Source organism: Euprymna scolopes, chromosome 32, assembly GCF_053919585.1.
Source record: "Euprymna scolopes isolate OS-2025 chromosome 32, ASM5391958v1, whole genome shotgun sequence".
NCBI lineage: Eukaryota > Metazoa > Mollusca > Cephalopoda > Sepiida > Sepiolidae > Euprymna > Euprymna scolopes.
In genome coordinates, this window is record NC_136513.1 from 9,592,501 (window position 1) to 9,609,490 (window position 16,990).

The 16,990-nt window shown below is 35.1% G+C and overlaps 1 protein-coding gene across 2 annotated transcripts in view; it reads right to left on the reverse strand.

The window, feature by feature from the left end:
- LOC145256219 (uncharacterized) overlaps positions 1-16,990 on the reverse strand; it is a 274,977-nt gene that overhangs the window by 1,232 nt on the left and 256,755 nt on the right. For both annotated transcript variants that reach the window (XM_080114837.1, XM_080114838.1), the window contains one exon: positions 2,567-2,775. In XM_080114837.1, the coding sequence (XP_079970963.1) occupies positions 2,567-2,775 (209 nt within the window). The remainder of the gene's footprint in view (positions 1-2,566; positions 2,776-16,990) is intronic.

Genomic DNA, 16,990 nt, shown 5'->3' on the forward strand with positions numbered 1-16,990 from the left:
CGCCAAGTACCAATTTTTAAATTTTGACCGAAATGCTATGAAAATAACACCTAAAATGAAATGTCTGAAGAATCCAAACAATAATAAAAAAAATTCGCTCTTAATTTTTGCCGCTGTTCAGTTCGTCTAAGTTAGAACCATTTTACTCTCTTCTATTTAACTAGAGTAATGTTTCTGTGCAAGTAGTTAAGAGGAGATTGCGAGCAAACAAGCAAGCAGAAACTGTTATATCTATAACTGAATTCTCTTACTCGTTATCATTTCACAAGTTATTATCTATTCACTGCTTGGAACCATTTAAACGAAACTAATTGATAAGAAAGTGACAAAACTAATTCACGAGAAAAAGAAGGCTGAGCTGACTGATGCATCTACCACTAGCCTGTCCCTCTTGGATAGGGGCTGAAAAGGTCCCACTTTGTCAACTAAGCTCCAACCCCCTGTCCCATCGCCGCAATTTTCCATCTCTGTGCCTTTTCTACAAATATTTTAATGGAATAAACTCGTTGCACTTGTGCCCCTTCGATGTACATATCTCCGACAACCCCGTTTAGCAACAAAATTACATCCATTTACTATTGAGGTCTCTAAATGCCAGAAAGCTTTCTACTCTAATAGTTTCTTCCCTCGAACAGCTATACTTTGGAATTCCCTTCCTACTACCTGCTTCTTTTACTGATATGCAGAAGTTTGAATATAACATAAACCAATGCCTTGTTAGGGGTGAACGTGAGTAAAAAACAAAAAGCTATTTCTTCCTTTTGTTTTACTTTGTTTTCCACCTTCGCTTTCATTCCCCCTCTCCTCTCCCTCCTGACGCAATCCTCCACCTTTATAAGAACTAAATACGTCCTAAAATGGAGTACTGTTGCCACATCTTGGGAGGAGCTGCTAAGAGCACGTTCCTGGCTTGATGGGGTATCAAGCTGGCTTTGAAATCTAGTAAGCGGTGTTCTTTTCTATTTCTTACCATCCCTTTCTCACAGAAACGACTTTGCAAGTCTATTTCTGTTCTATCGTTATTTTGATAGCAGGTGCTCGACTGAGCTTCTATGCCCTCCCTCCCCAGTTAAACATTCGCAACAAACACTGACAAACACATACAAAATATCTATTGGTAATAAAAGAACAATAGTACATTACTGGAAATAAATTGTATGGTTTCGTATTCAAACAGACATGTACCAAATTTACATTACATTTTTGTGCGATAATGCACCTTAATTTCTGAATCGTGTGAAAGTCACACAGAATTTCTATAATCCCGAGTCTGGTTTCATCACATACAGCACAAAATATGATACAAAGTATTATGATCTTAGATTTTATTCGGACAGTCAACACTTCTTATGTCAGTGGTTGTTGTGCTGTAAGAATGAAGCAAATTGGAAACACAAGAAACCTAACTATCTAAGTAAAATCTCACTATTTTGCAATCAAATTATATTAAGTTTTTGTTCAATCGAGAGTCGATATGTAAAAACAACATTTATCGCCACTGCTATTTCTAAAAAAAGTCGGTGCTACTTTTGCTTGGCATTTATGAGGAAAAATATCTATAACGTGCGCTTCATTTTTTTTTTTTTTTTTTTTTTTTTTTGCTTATGATTTACGGAAAAATCACGAAAAATGAGTTGCTTTAAGTTAGAGTAAACTCTTCATCGGCATGGATTACTGAAATTTCAGCAATTTTTGTTAAATAATTGACTGAAGTGTCGCACGGTCTCTCCCTTAACGATTAATTACGGTCGTACTCGGAAGAATGACAACACCTTGATCTATAGAAATATAAGTCCATCTTTATTGCGGGTTTTGGTGGCGAGCGATATTAAGTCCAATGAGTGGAGAGGGATAGTGTGTTAGTAGGAGCAAGACGCGCATACAGTAATTCGGCGACTGACTCTCGGCCTCTGCTCGCCAAACCAAAAACTAGCTCAACTCAATTCAGACCGCTGTTATGTAGTCGCTTTTGACTTTTAACATCTCTTATTTGACACGTGATTCTGAGTTGCATACGAGTATTATGTTTTTTCTAAACAGTTCACTTCTTGTTAGTAAAAGAAAAAGAAAATACTCGGGATAGATCCGGCGCAGCTGCACTCGCTGTTGGTTTATTAAAAATGGCTTTTCGAAATTTTAATCATTATTTCTGTTTGACCTTTGATTATGGACAATTTCATCCTTGTTTTATCCAAATTTCAATTCTTTTTGTTTGATGCCTGATTGCTGTTCGTTGCAGGATTTTCAATATATACGACCTTGATTATTTATCATAAGGATTACGGTCCTAGGTTCAGCAATCACACATTCTTTCAAAACTTTTCAAAAGTGGTTTACCATGTTGAGTGCAATATGAGGTTTAGAACGCTTAACAAAGCATAAATATCATACCTAAATAGATTGCTGGCGTAGATACACCCAAAGTGTCACCCAATAATCTCGCTATTGACTTGTTTATAGGAAAATTATTCACCAAGATAATGGAACGTATCACCCGAATTTTATAAAGATAGCTAAAATGGTTCTTGGAGTTTTTAAAGACAGGTATAAAGGGGAAAATGCTTACCCCAAAACACCTGCAGATTCCACAACAAAGAGGCTCCTTCATCGTAAGCTTTGTCTCAGCAACAGTTCCGGTCATCACATTCAACTCTACGCTTCTTACACAGGTGAGCGGAATACTCCGGTAGTAAATTTGTTCGTATTTTTTGACGTCCAATCGATAGGCACTGGCTGCTTTCGGATTGTCAGATGGCGCCGGCTGCACGGTAGAATCTTAAAAAAAAAAAAAAAAAAAAAAAAAAAATTAAAAAAACTTAGATTTTTTTTTTACTTTTTAAATATAGTTTTGAATAGCTCATAAATTATTATTATTTTTTTTTATTTTTTTGCATTTCTTCATTAGAAATACAATTGAGAATCACTACGAAAATATTTATTTTGTTTTGATTAATATATATATATATATATATATATATATATATATATATATATATATATATATATATATGATTTTCAGAATGTGAGAGATTGTATATAATAAATTCCACAGCCAAACAACGTCGCAGCACACAAGAGCCATGGCAGTCAAAGAACCAGAGTTCTTTGGCTGTGGAATTTATTATATATATATATATAGGTCCATCTATGAATTCTGACGATGCTAGTTGGATTTTTTCCTCTCTTTGAGGATTTTCCTCTAGCTGAAACAATTTGTAAACTCATTCTGGACTCACAGTAATAAATTTCCTATATACTGCTCTGACTACACATTGAGCGCTCTAGTCCGGTTTTTTCACCACTGGTATATATATATATATATATATATATATATATATATATATATATATATATATATATATATATATATGTATGTATATATATATATATATATATATATATATATATATATATATATATATATATATATATATATATATATTCTCTTACCCGTACTTCGCAAACGAAGATTCTATGAAGGGGTTGTCCACGTTGACTGCAGGCACGCTTGTGGCTGACGAGCACGATGCGGGTAAGCAGGTTTGGCCGTAGCGGCTGCAGTCAAAAGTCACGTCAGGTGTGGCTGCTGAGGCTACTCGAATCTTCCTCCTGCAGCGCTTCTCTTCTCCTGCAGATTCTCTGTGCGAGAGATCTCAAAGGAGGTGATAGTGTGGTGGACAATACGTTGCTAGGTATCACGGTCAGCAGCGAGAGCAGACCACTGGAGGTGCTCAATGCGGCAGTCACCGAGGAGTCTTTATATCGTTTCTTCGGTGCCCCTCTGTCACGGCCGCCAATGGAGAGTTCACCGTATAGTGCTATCTTGGCCAGATGATGATCCTTCATGCTGGAGACGTGCCCGACATAGCGTAGCTGTGACTATATATATATATATATATATATATATATATATATATATATATATATATATATATATATACATACACGCATACTAACTGATTAAATAGTTTTCCAACGAATAATAGTTTTTCAACGAATAATAACAAAATATAAAAATTAAAGAATAAGTTTTTATATAGTTTTAAAGGTTAAAAAACTTCAAAGACTATATATATATATATATATATATATATATATATATATATATATATATATATATATATATATATATATATATATATATATCATGATTATTTTGGGGAGTATAAAATTTAAATATTTCAATCGTGAAGGGAAACTTTTATTATTCATGATTAAAAGTAAATACGCTGAGCAAGAGCAATGCCTAACGCTAAGTGACAACCGCTTATGAGATTCTCCGCCAGCAACGAAATGATGCAAAGTCTTCCTTCTCTTTGGCCGCACCCAAAAATGCCACGTGGTGAAAATTGAATAAAAATTATGGCACATGAATTCTTCCTTTTCTGAATCATCAGATGCTTCTCATAAACAAATTATTTTTGAAAAATGAAAAAGAATTAATTGCAGACACTTGTGACACAACGGACTGTTTGGAATTATTATTATTATCGTTATCATTATTATTATTATTATTATTATTATTATTATTATTATTATTATTATTACTATTAATAATGATAATAATAATAATAATAAGAAGAAGAACAATTAATAATAATAATAATAATAATAATAATAATAATAATAATAATAATAATAATAATAATAATAATGTTAACAAACTTCCCCCACATATCCACCAAAACAATCACAGACTTAAACAACTTGATTTACGCAGGCGCCAAAATGGTAAGTATGAAACTCAAATCAGAAAAACAACCGGGGACAAGCGGACCGACAAAACCTGGATGGAAAATAAGACTAGAAACCCAAATACACAAACATAAAAAAGAAACCAAAATGATCACCAAGAAGAAAGCAATGTGGAGAAAACGGAATATTGGAAATGTAACTGACAGGGAGAGGCTAAACAAGAAACATGAATAAATGGACCAAAAAATAAAAGCAAAAGAAGCGAGATTGAGACGATATAGGTATAAACCTGAACAATGAACAGCACAGAACATTTGAAACTAATGAAAGCCAATTCTACCAAAATGTGAACGGAGGAAAAACAAAAACAGAACAACCAAATCCGACAGAAACAAAACTCTACTGGAGTAAAATATGGGAAGAGCGACGAGATCACAATAGAAATGCCGAGTGGCTGAAAGACATGAAAGAAGAGTTACAATAAATAGAAGCAGGAACAGTGAATGAAATCAACAAGGAAATCCTAAAGAAAACCATAGGAAAAAGGGCAAACTGGAGATCATCAGGGCTTGACGGGATACATGCATACTGGTTCAAAAAATTCACAACCTTACACGAAAGGCTAGCCGAAAACATGAGAAGATGTATACAGGAAGCAAGCGTACCAGATTGGATGACAAATGGTAGAACCACACTGCTACAGAAGGACACGGAGAAAGGAACCGTACCTAGCAACTATAGGCCAATCACGTGCTTACCAACTATGTGGGAGATACTGACAGCACAACTGAGGGAACAAATCTACCATTCCCTGAATAACCGTGGACTCATCCCCGAGGAGCAGAAAGGATGCCAAAAAGTAAAAAGAGGAACAGATGACCTGTTATATATAGATCAAAAGATCCTAAAGGAAGTAAAAAGGAGGAGAAAGAATTTAGCCATGGCATGGATCAACTACAAAAAAGCGTACGACAAGATCCCCCAAGAATGGATAATAGAATGCCTAAAAATGTATAAAATACCAAGTAGGATCACCAACGTAATAGAAAATGCAATGAAAACATGGAGACTGGAATTGACAGCTGATGGACAACACATAACAGAAATTAACATACAAAGAGGCATCTTCCAAGGAGACTCACTATCACCACTACTGTTCATCATAGCCATGATGCCCTTGAACAGTATTCTGAGAAAGTGCCAAGCAGGATACAAGTTCTCCAATACAGAGAAAAAAATGAACCACCTGATGTACATGGACGATCTGAAACTTTTTGCAAGGACCGAAAAGGAGCTAGAGACACTAATTAACACTATCAGGGTCTTCAGCCAAGATATCTAAATGGAATTTGGAATGGAAAAGTGCGCACAACTAGTTATAAGAAAGGGAAAATTGGAAACGACAGAAGGCATGGAACTACCCAACCAAGCAGAAATGAGGGCACTAGGGGAACAAGACGACTATAAATACTTGGGAATTCTGGAAGCGGACAACAGAAATGAAAGACAAAATTGGAAAGGAATACCTCAGGAGAACACGAAAACTCCTGGAATCGAAATTATATAGCAGAAACCTAATAAAAGGTATAAATACATGGAAAGTATCACTAGTAAGATACTCTGGACCGTTTATAGGGTGGACAAAAGAAGAACTGAGACAACTCGACCAGAAAACCAGGAAACTCATGACCATGCATAATGCACTACACCCAAAGGACGATATTGACAGACTCTACGTGAAAAGGAAAGACGGCGGGAGAGGACTGATCTGTATAGAAGGCTGTGTAAAGGACACGAAAAAAGAACTAGAAAAATACATAATGCAAAACACTGAAAGAATAATTATGGCAGCGAGAGACACTGAAAAAACAACAAAACAGAAAACAGAGAGACAAACGACAAAACGAGAAAAGAGAAATGTGAACAGAAACAACTCCACGGAAGATTCATAAGAATGACAAAAGATGAGAATAACGAAAACACCTGGACATGGATGCGAAAAGGACATATAAACCGTGAAACTGAATCTCTAATAACTGCAGCACAAGATAACTCGATAAGAACCGACTATATCAAAGCAAGGGTCGATAAAACACAAGAAAACGGCAAATGCAGACTCTGTGGACAAAGAAACAAAACGATAAACCATATAGTAAGTGAATGCAGCAAACTTGCCCAAAAGGAATACAAAAACAGGCATAGCCAAGTGGGGAGGGCGGTACACTGGGAATTGTACAAACAACTGCATTTTGAGCGTACAGACAAATGGTACAAGCATAAACCCGCAACAGCACTCGAAAACGAGAACCACAAAATCCTATGGGACATGGACATACAGACGGACAAACCCATCCAAGCAAGAAGACCTGATGTCGTAATAATTAACAAGAAAGAAAAATCCTGTCAAATCGTAGACTTTGCAGTCCCAGCTGACCACAGGGTGAGTATGAAAGAAAAGGAGAAACGAAGCAAATACACAGAGCTAGTTAGAGAGTTAAAAGGGATTTGGATGATGAAGAAAATCAAAATAGTACCGATAATAGTAGGAGCACTAGGAACAATTCAGAAAAACTTCGAAAAAAGAATGGTAGAAATTGGAATCAAAGGAATAACTGCAAAAGTACAACGACTAACGATAATGAAAACGACGGAAATATTAAGGAAAACCCTTGAATGCGGAGAATAATACAAGACAATATAACGAATAAGTGTTACAGGGAATGAAGAACACTGAAACTTCATATCTACAAGTTCTACACCCCCCATCATGCACCCCCCCATTGTTTCATCACCGTTCCCCCCAATAAAAAAGTGATACCAAAGGGCCGAGAAGGGTCAATAAGGACTGAAAGACCGAGGAGCGAACGCCAACCAGACCTCGGTTGGACAAGCACAAAGAGATTAGGACCTTGGGGAGGCTGAGTGCCACTCAAATTCCAGTATAAACTAATGCCCACTACCAGCGAGAAATCAATGGTAAGCGGCTGTTGCGATGATGCAAATTCATTTGCAAATGCTATCGAAGGTGGTGGAGAGAACTGGACGTCTGGGGAGACTTGTTATCACTCAGCGTCCAGAGAACACCACAGGTTTCCAATCAGATCGTTTGTTGACTTGTGTGAAAGCTCCATGTGAGCCAATAATAATAATAATAATAATAATAATAATAATAATAATAACTAGCAGAACACGTGGGAATTCCACGGTAGTTGTAAATTTAAACATACATCAGTAAGAAATATCTTATCACATAATCAAACAATTATATTGAGGTTGGACCATGTACCATTAAAGACTTAACTAAATCATGAAGCTCTGGGTTTTTCAGGCCCTGGTAACTCTACTAACAATTGCATCAATTTCATGAACTCTTCTGCTCTGATCCTGATCTCGCAACATTATGATCATGTGGCAGTGTTCTTGCCCTCTTTTTTTGGAATTCAATAACATAAACATTTGCAAATAGAATTCCCAGTACTTGTCTGTCTTTCAAAAGTTCAGCGAAATGTGCATGATACACACGTGATATTAAATCAGGTTCTGATGGCCCCAAGTTGTTTACTATTTAAGGACATCTTGGATTACACTTGTATGGAAAGAATAGGTTTGGTTTTTCTGTATTTACAGAAAACTGCTTTGTACCAATTGCTTTGTAATAATTTCAACATAACATATAAGTAGGTAATAATGTTTTCACCTGAAATGCGTAGCTTTAAAAGATCCATAATCAACAAAGCCATCTTATGATTTTACTTATTTTGGCATAACTCTTTAGTAGGTAATGATGTTTTCACCTGAGATGTGTTGGAACTTTTACTAGTTTCAAGATGACATGTAAGTAGGTAATAATGTTTTCACCTGAAATGCGTAGATTTAAAAGATTCCTAATTAACAAAAGCACTGTATGATTTTACATATTTCGACATGACTCTTTAGCAGGTAATGATGTTTTCACCTGAAATGTCTTGAAATTTGTACTTATTTCAATATGATATTGCATATAAGTAGGTAATAATGTTTTTACCTGACCTGCGTAGGTTTAAAAGATCTTTAATCAACAAAAGCACCTTATGATAGTAAATATTTCGACATGACACTTTAGTAAGTAATAATGTGTTCACCTGAAATGCGTTAGAATTTGTACTAATTTCAACATGACAATAATTTGAATCAATTTGAAATAAGTTATACTTGAAAAAAAAACTTTGAAAAGTCACATAATAAACGACGGGCGTTTAGGAAATTTACCCCCACTTCTAAATTCCATAATTTACATTTTTTTTCTTTTTTCACGTTAATCTCATCGAGTTGCAATATTTTTCTCGGTGATGGTCACAAAGTACGTGTTCAGTTTAATAGAAAGTTATAATTGAAAACTGATCCCTAACGAACAAATGTTACACGAATGACCCGGTCTAAGCCGGGTTGACATGCTAGTATATATATATATGTGTATAGGTGTATATACATATATGTATGTTCATGAATTAAAATGTGGCACGCGTCTGCGGATGAAATGTCAGAAATTGACAAGCTAAACGGGAATTGTTTCAATATTTCTCACAAATATAAACAGACCTTGTTATTGTTATGAAAAATGAAACAGAAAGGAATCTGGTTACGTGGATGTTTTGAAAAGATTGACAGGAAAAAGTGACAGAAGGAAAAAGATTGCAGTTGGAGATTTGATTGTCAACCGAGTGGACGCCACGATAATTCTCTGTCGCTCTCCCACTCTCTCTCTCTCTTTCTCTCTCTCTCTCTCTCTCTCTCTTTCTCTCCCTCTACCATAAGCAAGAACAACAGGAGAAATAAAAAACGGACTGTTGCTTACACCAATTGTTGTGTTTGTTCTTAGAAAAAGGGTTTATAATATAACACAAAGTCATAAAATATTTTTTTCAATTTTTTTTTAATCTTAAAGTTGAGTTTGTAATCGATGAGATTAACGTGAAAATAGAAGAAAAAAAGTAATTTGTGGAATTTAGGTGTGAGGGTCAATTTCCTAAACGTCCACCCAATAAACAAATAATAATTAAAATTTTTAATTTTTATTTATCAGACTTGAGATCAGGTACCAAAGTACTCTCGAAGCCTCTCTCACATAAATGGAACATAATTTTTTAATCACCGTTATGTTACTATGCCAACATTATATAAACAATGGTATCGATATTTCAGAAGCTAACCGTTTTAAATAAGCAAAACTCACAGCTTTTTCTTTTTAAGAATAAACACTTTTTATTTATTTTAAACAATATATACAAAATCTTTTTTAATTTTTAAACAATAAAAATAGAACTTTTTATAATATTTAACAATATAAATCTTTATTATTTTAAATTTTAAATAAGATAAACCGAACTTTGTATAATTTTTTATTTTTGATTTTAAACAATATAAATAGAACTTTTTATAATTTTAAACAGTAAAATTTTACTTTGTTTCCACGTTAACATTTTCTTTTAAAATGATGACTTCAATGGTTTTCGGATAAGCCGAAAACGAATATCGCATTTAAATACACGTGTTTAATTAAATTTTATAGGAATGGTTCTATTTATGTTGTTTAAAATTATAAATAAAAAAGTTTATATTGTTTATCTAAAATAATAAAAAGTTCTATTTATATTGTTTAAAATAAAACAAAGTTCGGTATATATTGTTTGAAATAAAACAAAGTTCGGTATATATTGTTTAAAATAACTAAAGTCTTTACTTTTTTGAAGTTCTGTTTATATTGTTTATTTTTGAAAAAGAACTTCTGGTCGATATCATTGTTTAGATATTGTTGGCATAGTAGCATAACGGTGATTAAGAAATTATGTTCCTTTTATGTGATAGATGGATCGAGAGTATTTTGCCACCTTATCACCAGTCTTGCCAGTTTTTATGGATTAATTTAATTTTTAGGGTCTAATTATCTGCTTTAACACCCCCCCAAAATCAACGTTTTTTTTCACTTCAGTAATCAAGTAGAAAATGGAATTTTTACTTGATTAAATAATTCGAAATAAGAAAAAGATTTTTGTTTCAATTAATTTTTTTTTACTGTGCAGTATGATTACGAAATAAGTACAAAAAAGTTCATCAGTACGAATTAAAAAATATTCCATGAAATTTGGTTCTGTAGTAAATAATTCGAAAATAAAAAATAAAATGATGGTACTTATGCATCTATATTACAGCACTGAGACATGGATATACTAACTGATAAACCCATCCAAGCAAGAAGACCAGATGTCATAATAATTAACAAGAAAGAAAACTCCTGTCAAATCGTAGACTTTGCTGTTCTAGATGACAACAGGTTGAATATCAAAGAAAAGGAGAAACGGAGCAAATACACAGAGCTAACCAGAGAGCTGAAAGGGCTATGGAAAATGAAGAAAATCAAAATAATACCTATAATAGTAAGAGCACTAGGAACAATCCCGAAAAACTTTGAAAAAAGAATGGGAGAAATTGGAATCAAAGGAATGATTGGAAAAATACAACGAACAACAATAATGAAAACAGCTGAAATATTAAGGAAAACCCTTGAATGTGGAGACTAACACACATGAACCACAAGCGCAGACCAGACAGAACTGCTGCAGAGACAAAACATGAAGCGCTACATGGAACCAAGAACATTGAAGCTGCATACCTATAAGTTCTCTAACCCCACCCCCCATTACCGCATCACTGCCCCCTAAAGAGTGAGACCGAATAGCCAAGTAGTCATGAAAAGACCGAGAAGTAAGAACTGACCAGACATCCATTGTATAAGTACAAAGAGAACTGGGACCTTGTAGAGGCTTGTTGCCACTCAAATTCCAGTAAACAGTGTTCGCTGCCAACGAGAAATCAACTGCAAGCAGCTGTTGCGATAATGCAACTTTATTTGCAAATGTTAACGAAAGAGGTGGTGAATATTGGAAAATCTGGGGAGACTTGTTGTCACTTAGCTTCCAGGGAACACAACACACTGTATTCAATGAGATCTTTGATTACTTGTGTGAAAGCTCCTTGTGAGCCAATAATAATAATAATAATAATAATAATAATAATAATAATAATAATAATAAGAAGAAGAAGAAGAAGAAGAAGAAGAAGAAGAAGAATAGTAGTGTCGGCATAAACTGGTACCCCATCAATTCTTTGTGAAGAGAGTCAATGAGAAGCGAGACACCGTGGAGAGAAAACACTAACCAGACCTTCACTGGATGAGTACGAAGAGGTATGGGACCTTGGGGAGGCTTGTTTCAACCCAGATTCTAGTGAAGACCAAAGGTCGTTGTAAGTGAGAAGTCAATTGCAAGCGGCTGTTGTGATAAAGTTATCGAAAGAGGTGGAGAGTACTGGAAATCTGGGGAGACTTGTTATCACTCAGATTCTATGGAACACCGCTGATTGTGATCACAGACTAATCTCTGATGATGGCCTGTGTAAGAACTCCTAGTGAATACAAACATAGAATACAAATACAAATAAGGTGGAGCAAAAATAACAGATGTTTTTGAAATTACTATTAATCTGCCCTATATTATTAGAAATAGATAACGTTTTTATTTATTTATTTATTTATTTTATTTATTTATTTTATTTTTTTGCAAAAGTATGCCATTAGATAATTTACAAATAAATTATTTTGTTTGTTTCAGATAAAAGTTAAAAAAATGTGGACAATTAAGCATAAGGTTTTTTGCATATGAAAACTACATGAAAAGTAACGATTCAGTTGTTCAAAAAGAATTTCGTCGGCATTTTAAGTTAACTCGACATTAGACTGTTCTCAAAAGAGACACATTTCTAAATTGGGGTTTTTCTCTTCACACAGAACTCGCACTGCAGAAAAAAAAGCACCAAGAACAAGTAGAACCCCACATAATGTGGACCGCATTCAAGAAGCTATTCTCAGGAGTCCAAAGCGATCTGCTAGGAAACATCCTACCGCCCTTGGAATTAATGTTCGCTCTGCAACCCGTATTTTACATGAAGAGCTCCATTTCCATCCACACAGATTAAACATCACACAAAAGCTTCAGCAAACGAACTATGAGAAACGATTTTACTTTGCACATCAGATGAAAGAGATTTTCGAAATAAATGTCGACTTCATTTTTTATATGATGAAGCCCGTTTTCTTCTTAATGGAACAGCTAATCAGCAAAACTGTCGCTATTGAACTGGGGAAAATTCTTTAAAAAAAACTACACGAAAAGTCACTGCATAGCCAAAAAAATAATATGCTGTACTATAAGAGAAACTGAACTGATTGGACTTTACATTTTGAAGATAATGTTAGAAATTCTGTTACTGTTAACTTAGAACGTGACATCCAGGTGATCAATAATTTTATTAAATTATTATTATTTATTTAATATTTATTATTTATTTAACTTATTAAACTACGTTTAGACGAAATCGAATTCCAATCCGTCGTGTATGTTTTCAGCATGATGGAGCGACAGCAAATACCGCCAGAAATTAAATGGACATTCTCTGAGAACTTTTTGGCGAACGGCTTATTTCTAGATTTGCTGAAAATCTATGACCTCCTCAATCCCTCGACTTGTCAAAATGTGATTTTTCTTCTTGTAGGGATATGTTAAGGAACGTGTTTATCAGGAAACAAAGGCACGTAGCATTTAAGAATTAAAGGAAGAGATTCGCCTTGTAATTGCAGGAATAAACAGAGACCTGCTGCAGAGATTGGATGCAAACTTTCATGAACACATTCATATTTGCATCACAGGAAATGGACATCACATAAAAGATATATTCCACGGTTAACTTTATAAATCGATATATATATATATATATATATATATATATATATATATATATATATATATATATATATATATATATATATATATATATATATATATATATATATTACTATTTCATGTATATACACATATTATATTATGACCTTAAACTATATCCGATGGTGAGGCCCCAGCTTGCGGGCTCTGGGGAGTGTGGAGCCACCCTTTAATTGACATTGCTCCCAGGTCCATTCTGACCCGGAGTGGTAGTACCTGTTAGGGTCCCAACTATGGGTTAAATAGAAACTGACTTGCAAAAAACAAATATATTCTATTAAAAAAATTTTCTTCAAAATCAACGGATTCGGCATTAAATAACCTGAAAAGGGTTGATATGCCGTAAAACTAAAACAACCAACCAACCAACATATAATATTATAAGATGAGATGTATATTTTTTCAATATTTATTTCAATGGCGCTCAGTATGCGTGTCAAGTTTAGTAGTAATATGAAAATGTACCTATCGTAACTAAGCGACACAGAAGCCTCTATATTTCATTCACACATGAAATTATCGGGCATTTTCAGCCTGATGATATCCTTCGGGAAATATAAACAATATAAAATGATTCACCACTTAAAAAGGCTCCTTGAAGATGAAAGGTTATGAGTTCGAAAGATTGCCAATTTTTTTTTATTGAAATCGCTCCAGACAAGGTGTGACGCCACTTGATATAAGAAGCTAACAACAACAAAAGATGATTATCGCAAAGACAAGAGATTCTTAATGACATTAGTCTTGAAAAAATTCAAGGCTGTGGATATGAGGAAAATTGTCAGGAGGAAGAAGGTTCTATAAGCCTGTGGTTCTTGGAAAGATGTTACTTGAATAGAAAGCTTTATTATTATTATAATGAGCTATCAAAGCAACTAACTATATAACTTCAGTAGTCTAACCGTGATTGTGCCAACGTAATTATGCCGTATATATAGTCCATAGTCAGGGAGATGAGGGTTCGTATCTTTCTCAATTATATTGCACTACCGGGAGAAGGGCGCCCGGCGTTGGCCGGTCGTAAATTGCGGCTAAATAAAAAAGGGGGGTACCATCTTATTGTGCTATTAAAAGAAAAAAAAATGCCGCGTGGTGGGCGCACATAAGAAAGTTGAGAATTTTAAAAGATAGGAGAGAGAAAATGTTATTAAAATAATAATAAAAAAAAAATACCGCATGCTGGGCGCGAACTTGCAAAACTTAAGTTCGTAACCGATCGGACCACGACGAAACAGATGTAATCACGTTGCAAACAACGAAACGACCGTTTGCGCATAAACAGCGTCGAAACCAAGATTTTTACCTAACTCCCCTTCAAACAAAACGACATTTCTACATGAAACAACTGACGATTTTTTTCTAAACTTTCGATATCATGTGTCCGAGAGATTGCTCTTTCTAAAGATACTAGGTTCATGCCTGTTCAAGGCGTATAACAAAAGTTTTTAGCGGGCGTATAAACATACAAACACACACGACTGAGACTTATATAATAGACTAGTAGCGGTACCCAGCGTTGTCCGGATGTGGAGAGGTATTGTAGTCAGGGGCTCCGGGGGATCAAAACAACAGTAGGCATCCCGGGTGGAGAGAAGTGTCAAAAATAGTGGTAGTAGCGGGTGTGTGGTGAGGTAGGGGAAAATTAAACCAACAATAGGCAGACTGGGTGGAGAGAGGTATTTAAAAGAAGAAAAAAGTGGTAGTAGGCAGGCGCTCGAACCCGTAACACGAAAGAGGAAAAGAACGTGGAAAAAAACTAACGTCTTAGCTGATGCGTCCATCGCGAAACCGGAAGTCGCGAGCGTTGGAATTAAGGGTAGTCAATCGAAAGGAGACGATGACTTGAAAAAATGTCGACGAAAAAGTGACCCCTCCTCGTAAAAAACGACCCAGTTGACGATGAACAAATTAATGTTTTTGGTCAATTTTTCGTCGTCTGAGAGACCGAGCTTTAAAACGATACCGATTTCGTCACGTACCGACGCGTCTGTCGGAAACTTTTGCGACACACACACACACACACACACACACACACACACACACACACACATTTTGTCTTTTATATATGGTGATGAGGATTTTATAGGTGATGATGGGGATGCAACGATTGACGTTATATTTGAACACGTTATAGATGTTTCCATGTACCGCATTCGTATCTCTTACCCGTTATTCGTGTCGTATTAGTCATTGTAACAATCAGATTTAGGAATAAGATTTCATAGGAAACCGATAAATAATGAAGCCTCTGTTGAAAATTATTTGAGAGCAGTTAAGGAAATACAAAAAAATATGAATTAAGTGCTTACTAAATCAAACAGGGTCAACCATTGTTCGAAAATGGAGGCTGACAAAAGGATGGCGTTGGGGTAGGCGTATTTGTTGGCCAACAGAAGGTTTTATTCGATAACAGGCATGGATATTTCGCTTGATTTATTTCCATCAACGTCAGTCTAGTTCTTTATCGTTCAGGCCCAGGGTCGTGTTTATTTTATCTCTTTGTCGATCACACAAAATCCCACTGTTTTAATTGGCTTATCCATTCATCTCACAACTTGCTATAGTTAGCCGCCATCTAACTTCTAATACTGAAATCAGACCGACAAAATTTTGGACATGCTCTGTTGAGATGTTCTTGTTCTCTTCCAGTCTGAGGTATGGTCCTCTGAAGCTTTAGGAAGTCAACCTTTCCTGGCTTTATCTTTTCATCCTTTGAGAAGGGGTTAGGTTATTGGTAATCGCCTGTTCTCTGCAGGTGAAACACTCACAAAATAAAGACGATGACCCGTTTCACCGAATATTTAATTAATATTTACTAGTTTAATCAAATTATTAATTTAATCTTATTGTTTATAAACTAAACTAGACCCACTTTCCATAAGAAAAAGTTGTTTCTTGTTATGCTCTTAGGAGACTGGAAAGATATACGATTCCTTATCTCCTATTTGCGTTGTCTTACTAACAATTAAACCGCAAACGTATTTTTTTTAAATTATATCCTTTCAAAGATCACAATTGAAACTAAGACTTTCATACCCAATTAATGTTGGAGAATGAGTTTCTGCTGCTTGGAGACTTGAGTAGAAAGCACGAATCAAGAAACCGTTTTTGACAATCAGTCCGACAAGTGCGAGATCAGGCACTGGCCCAAAAGCTGTCAGAATAAGGTACGCCGCCTGGGTATTATTTAGGAGGCCTACCCTCCCAGGCTTTGCGTACCTCCACTATCTTCTATAATATAAATCTCACCTGTCTGTTTAAATGTATGTATGTACATATGTATGTATGTATGTATGTATGTATGTATGTATGTCCACTTAAGACTTTCGACAGAGACTACAGATTTTCACGAGATTGGATCGTACGACAAATATTGAAAAATTGGCTAAAAACATTAATTCCTTCACCCTCAACTGCGCACTTTTCTACAGAGAGGGGTCACTTTTTTCGCCGATATTTTCGAAAATCATCCCCTCTTTTCG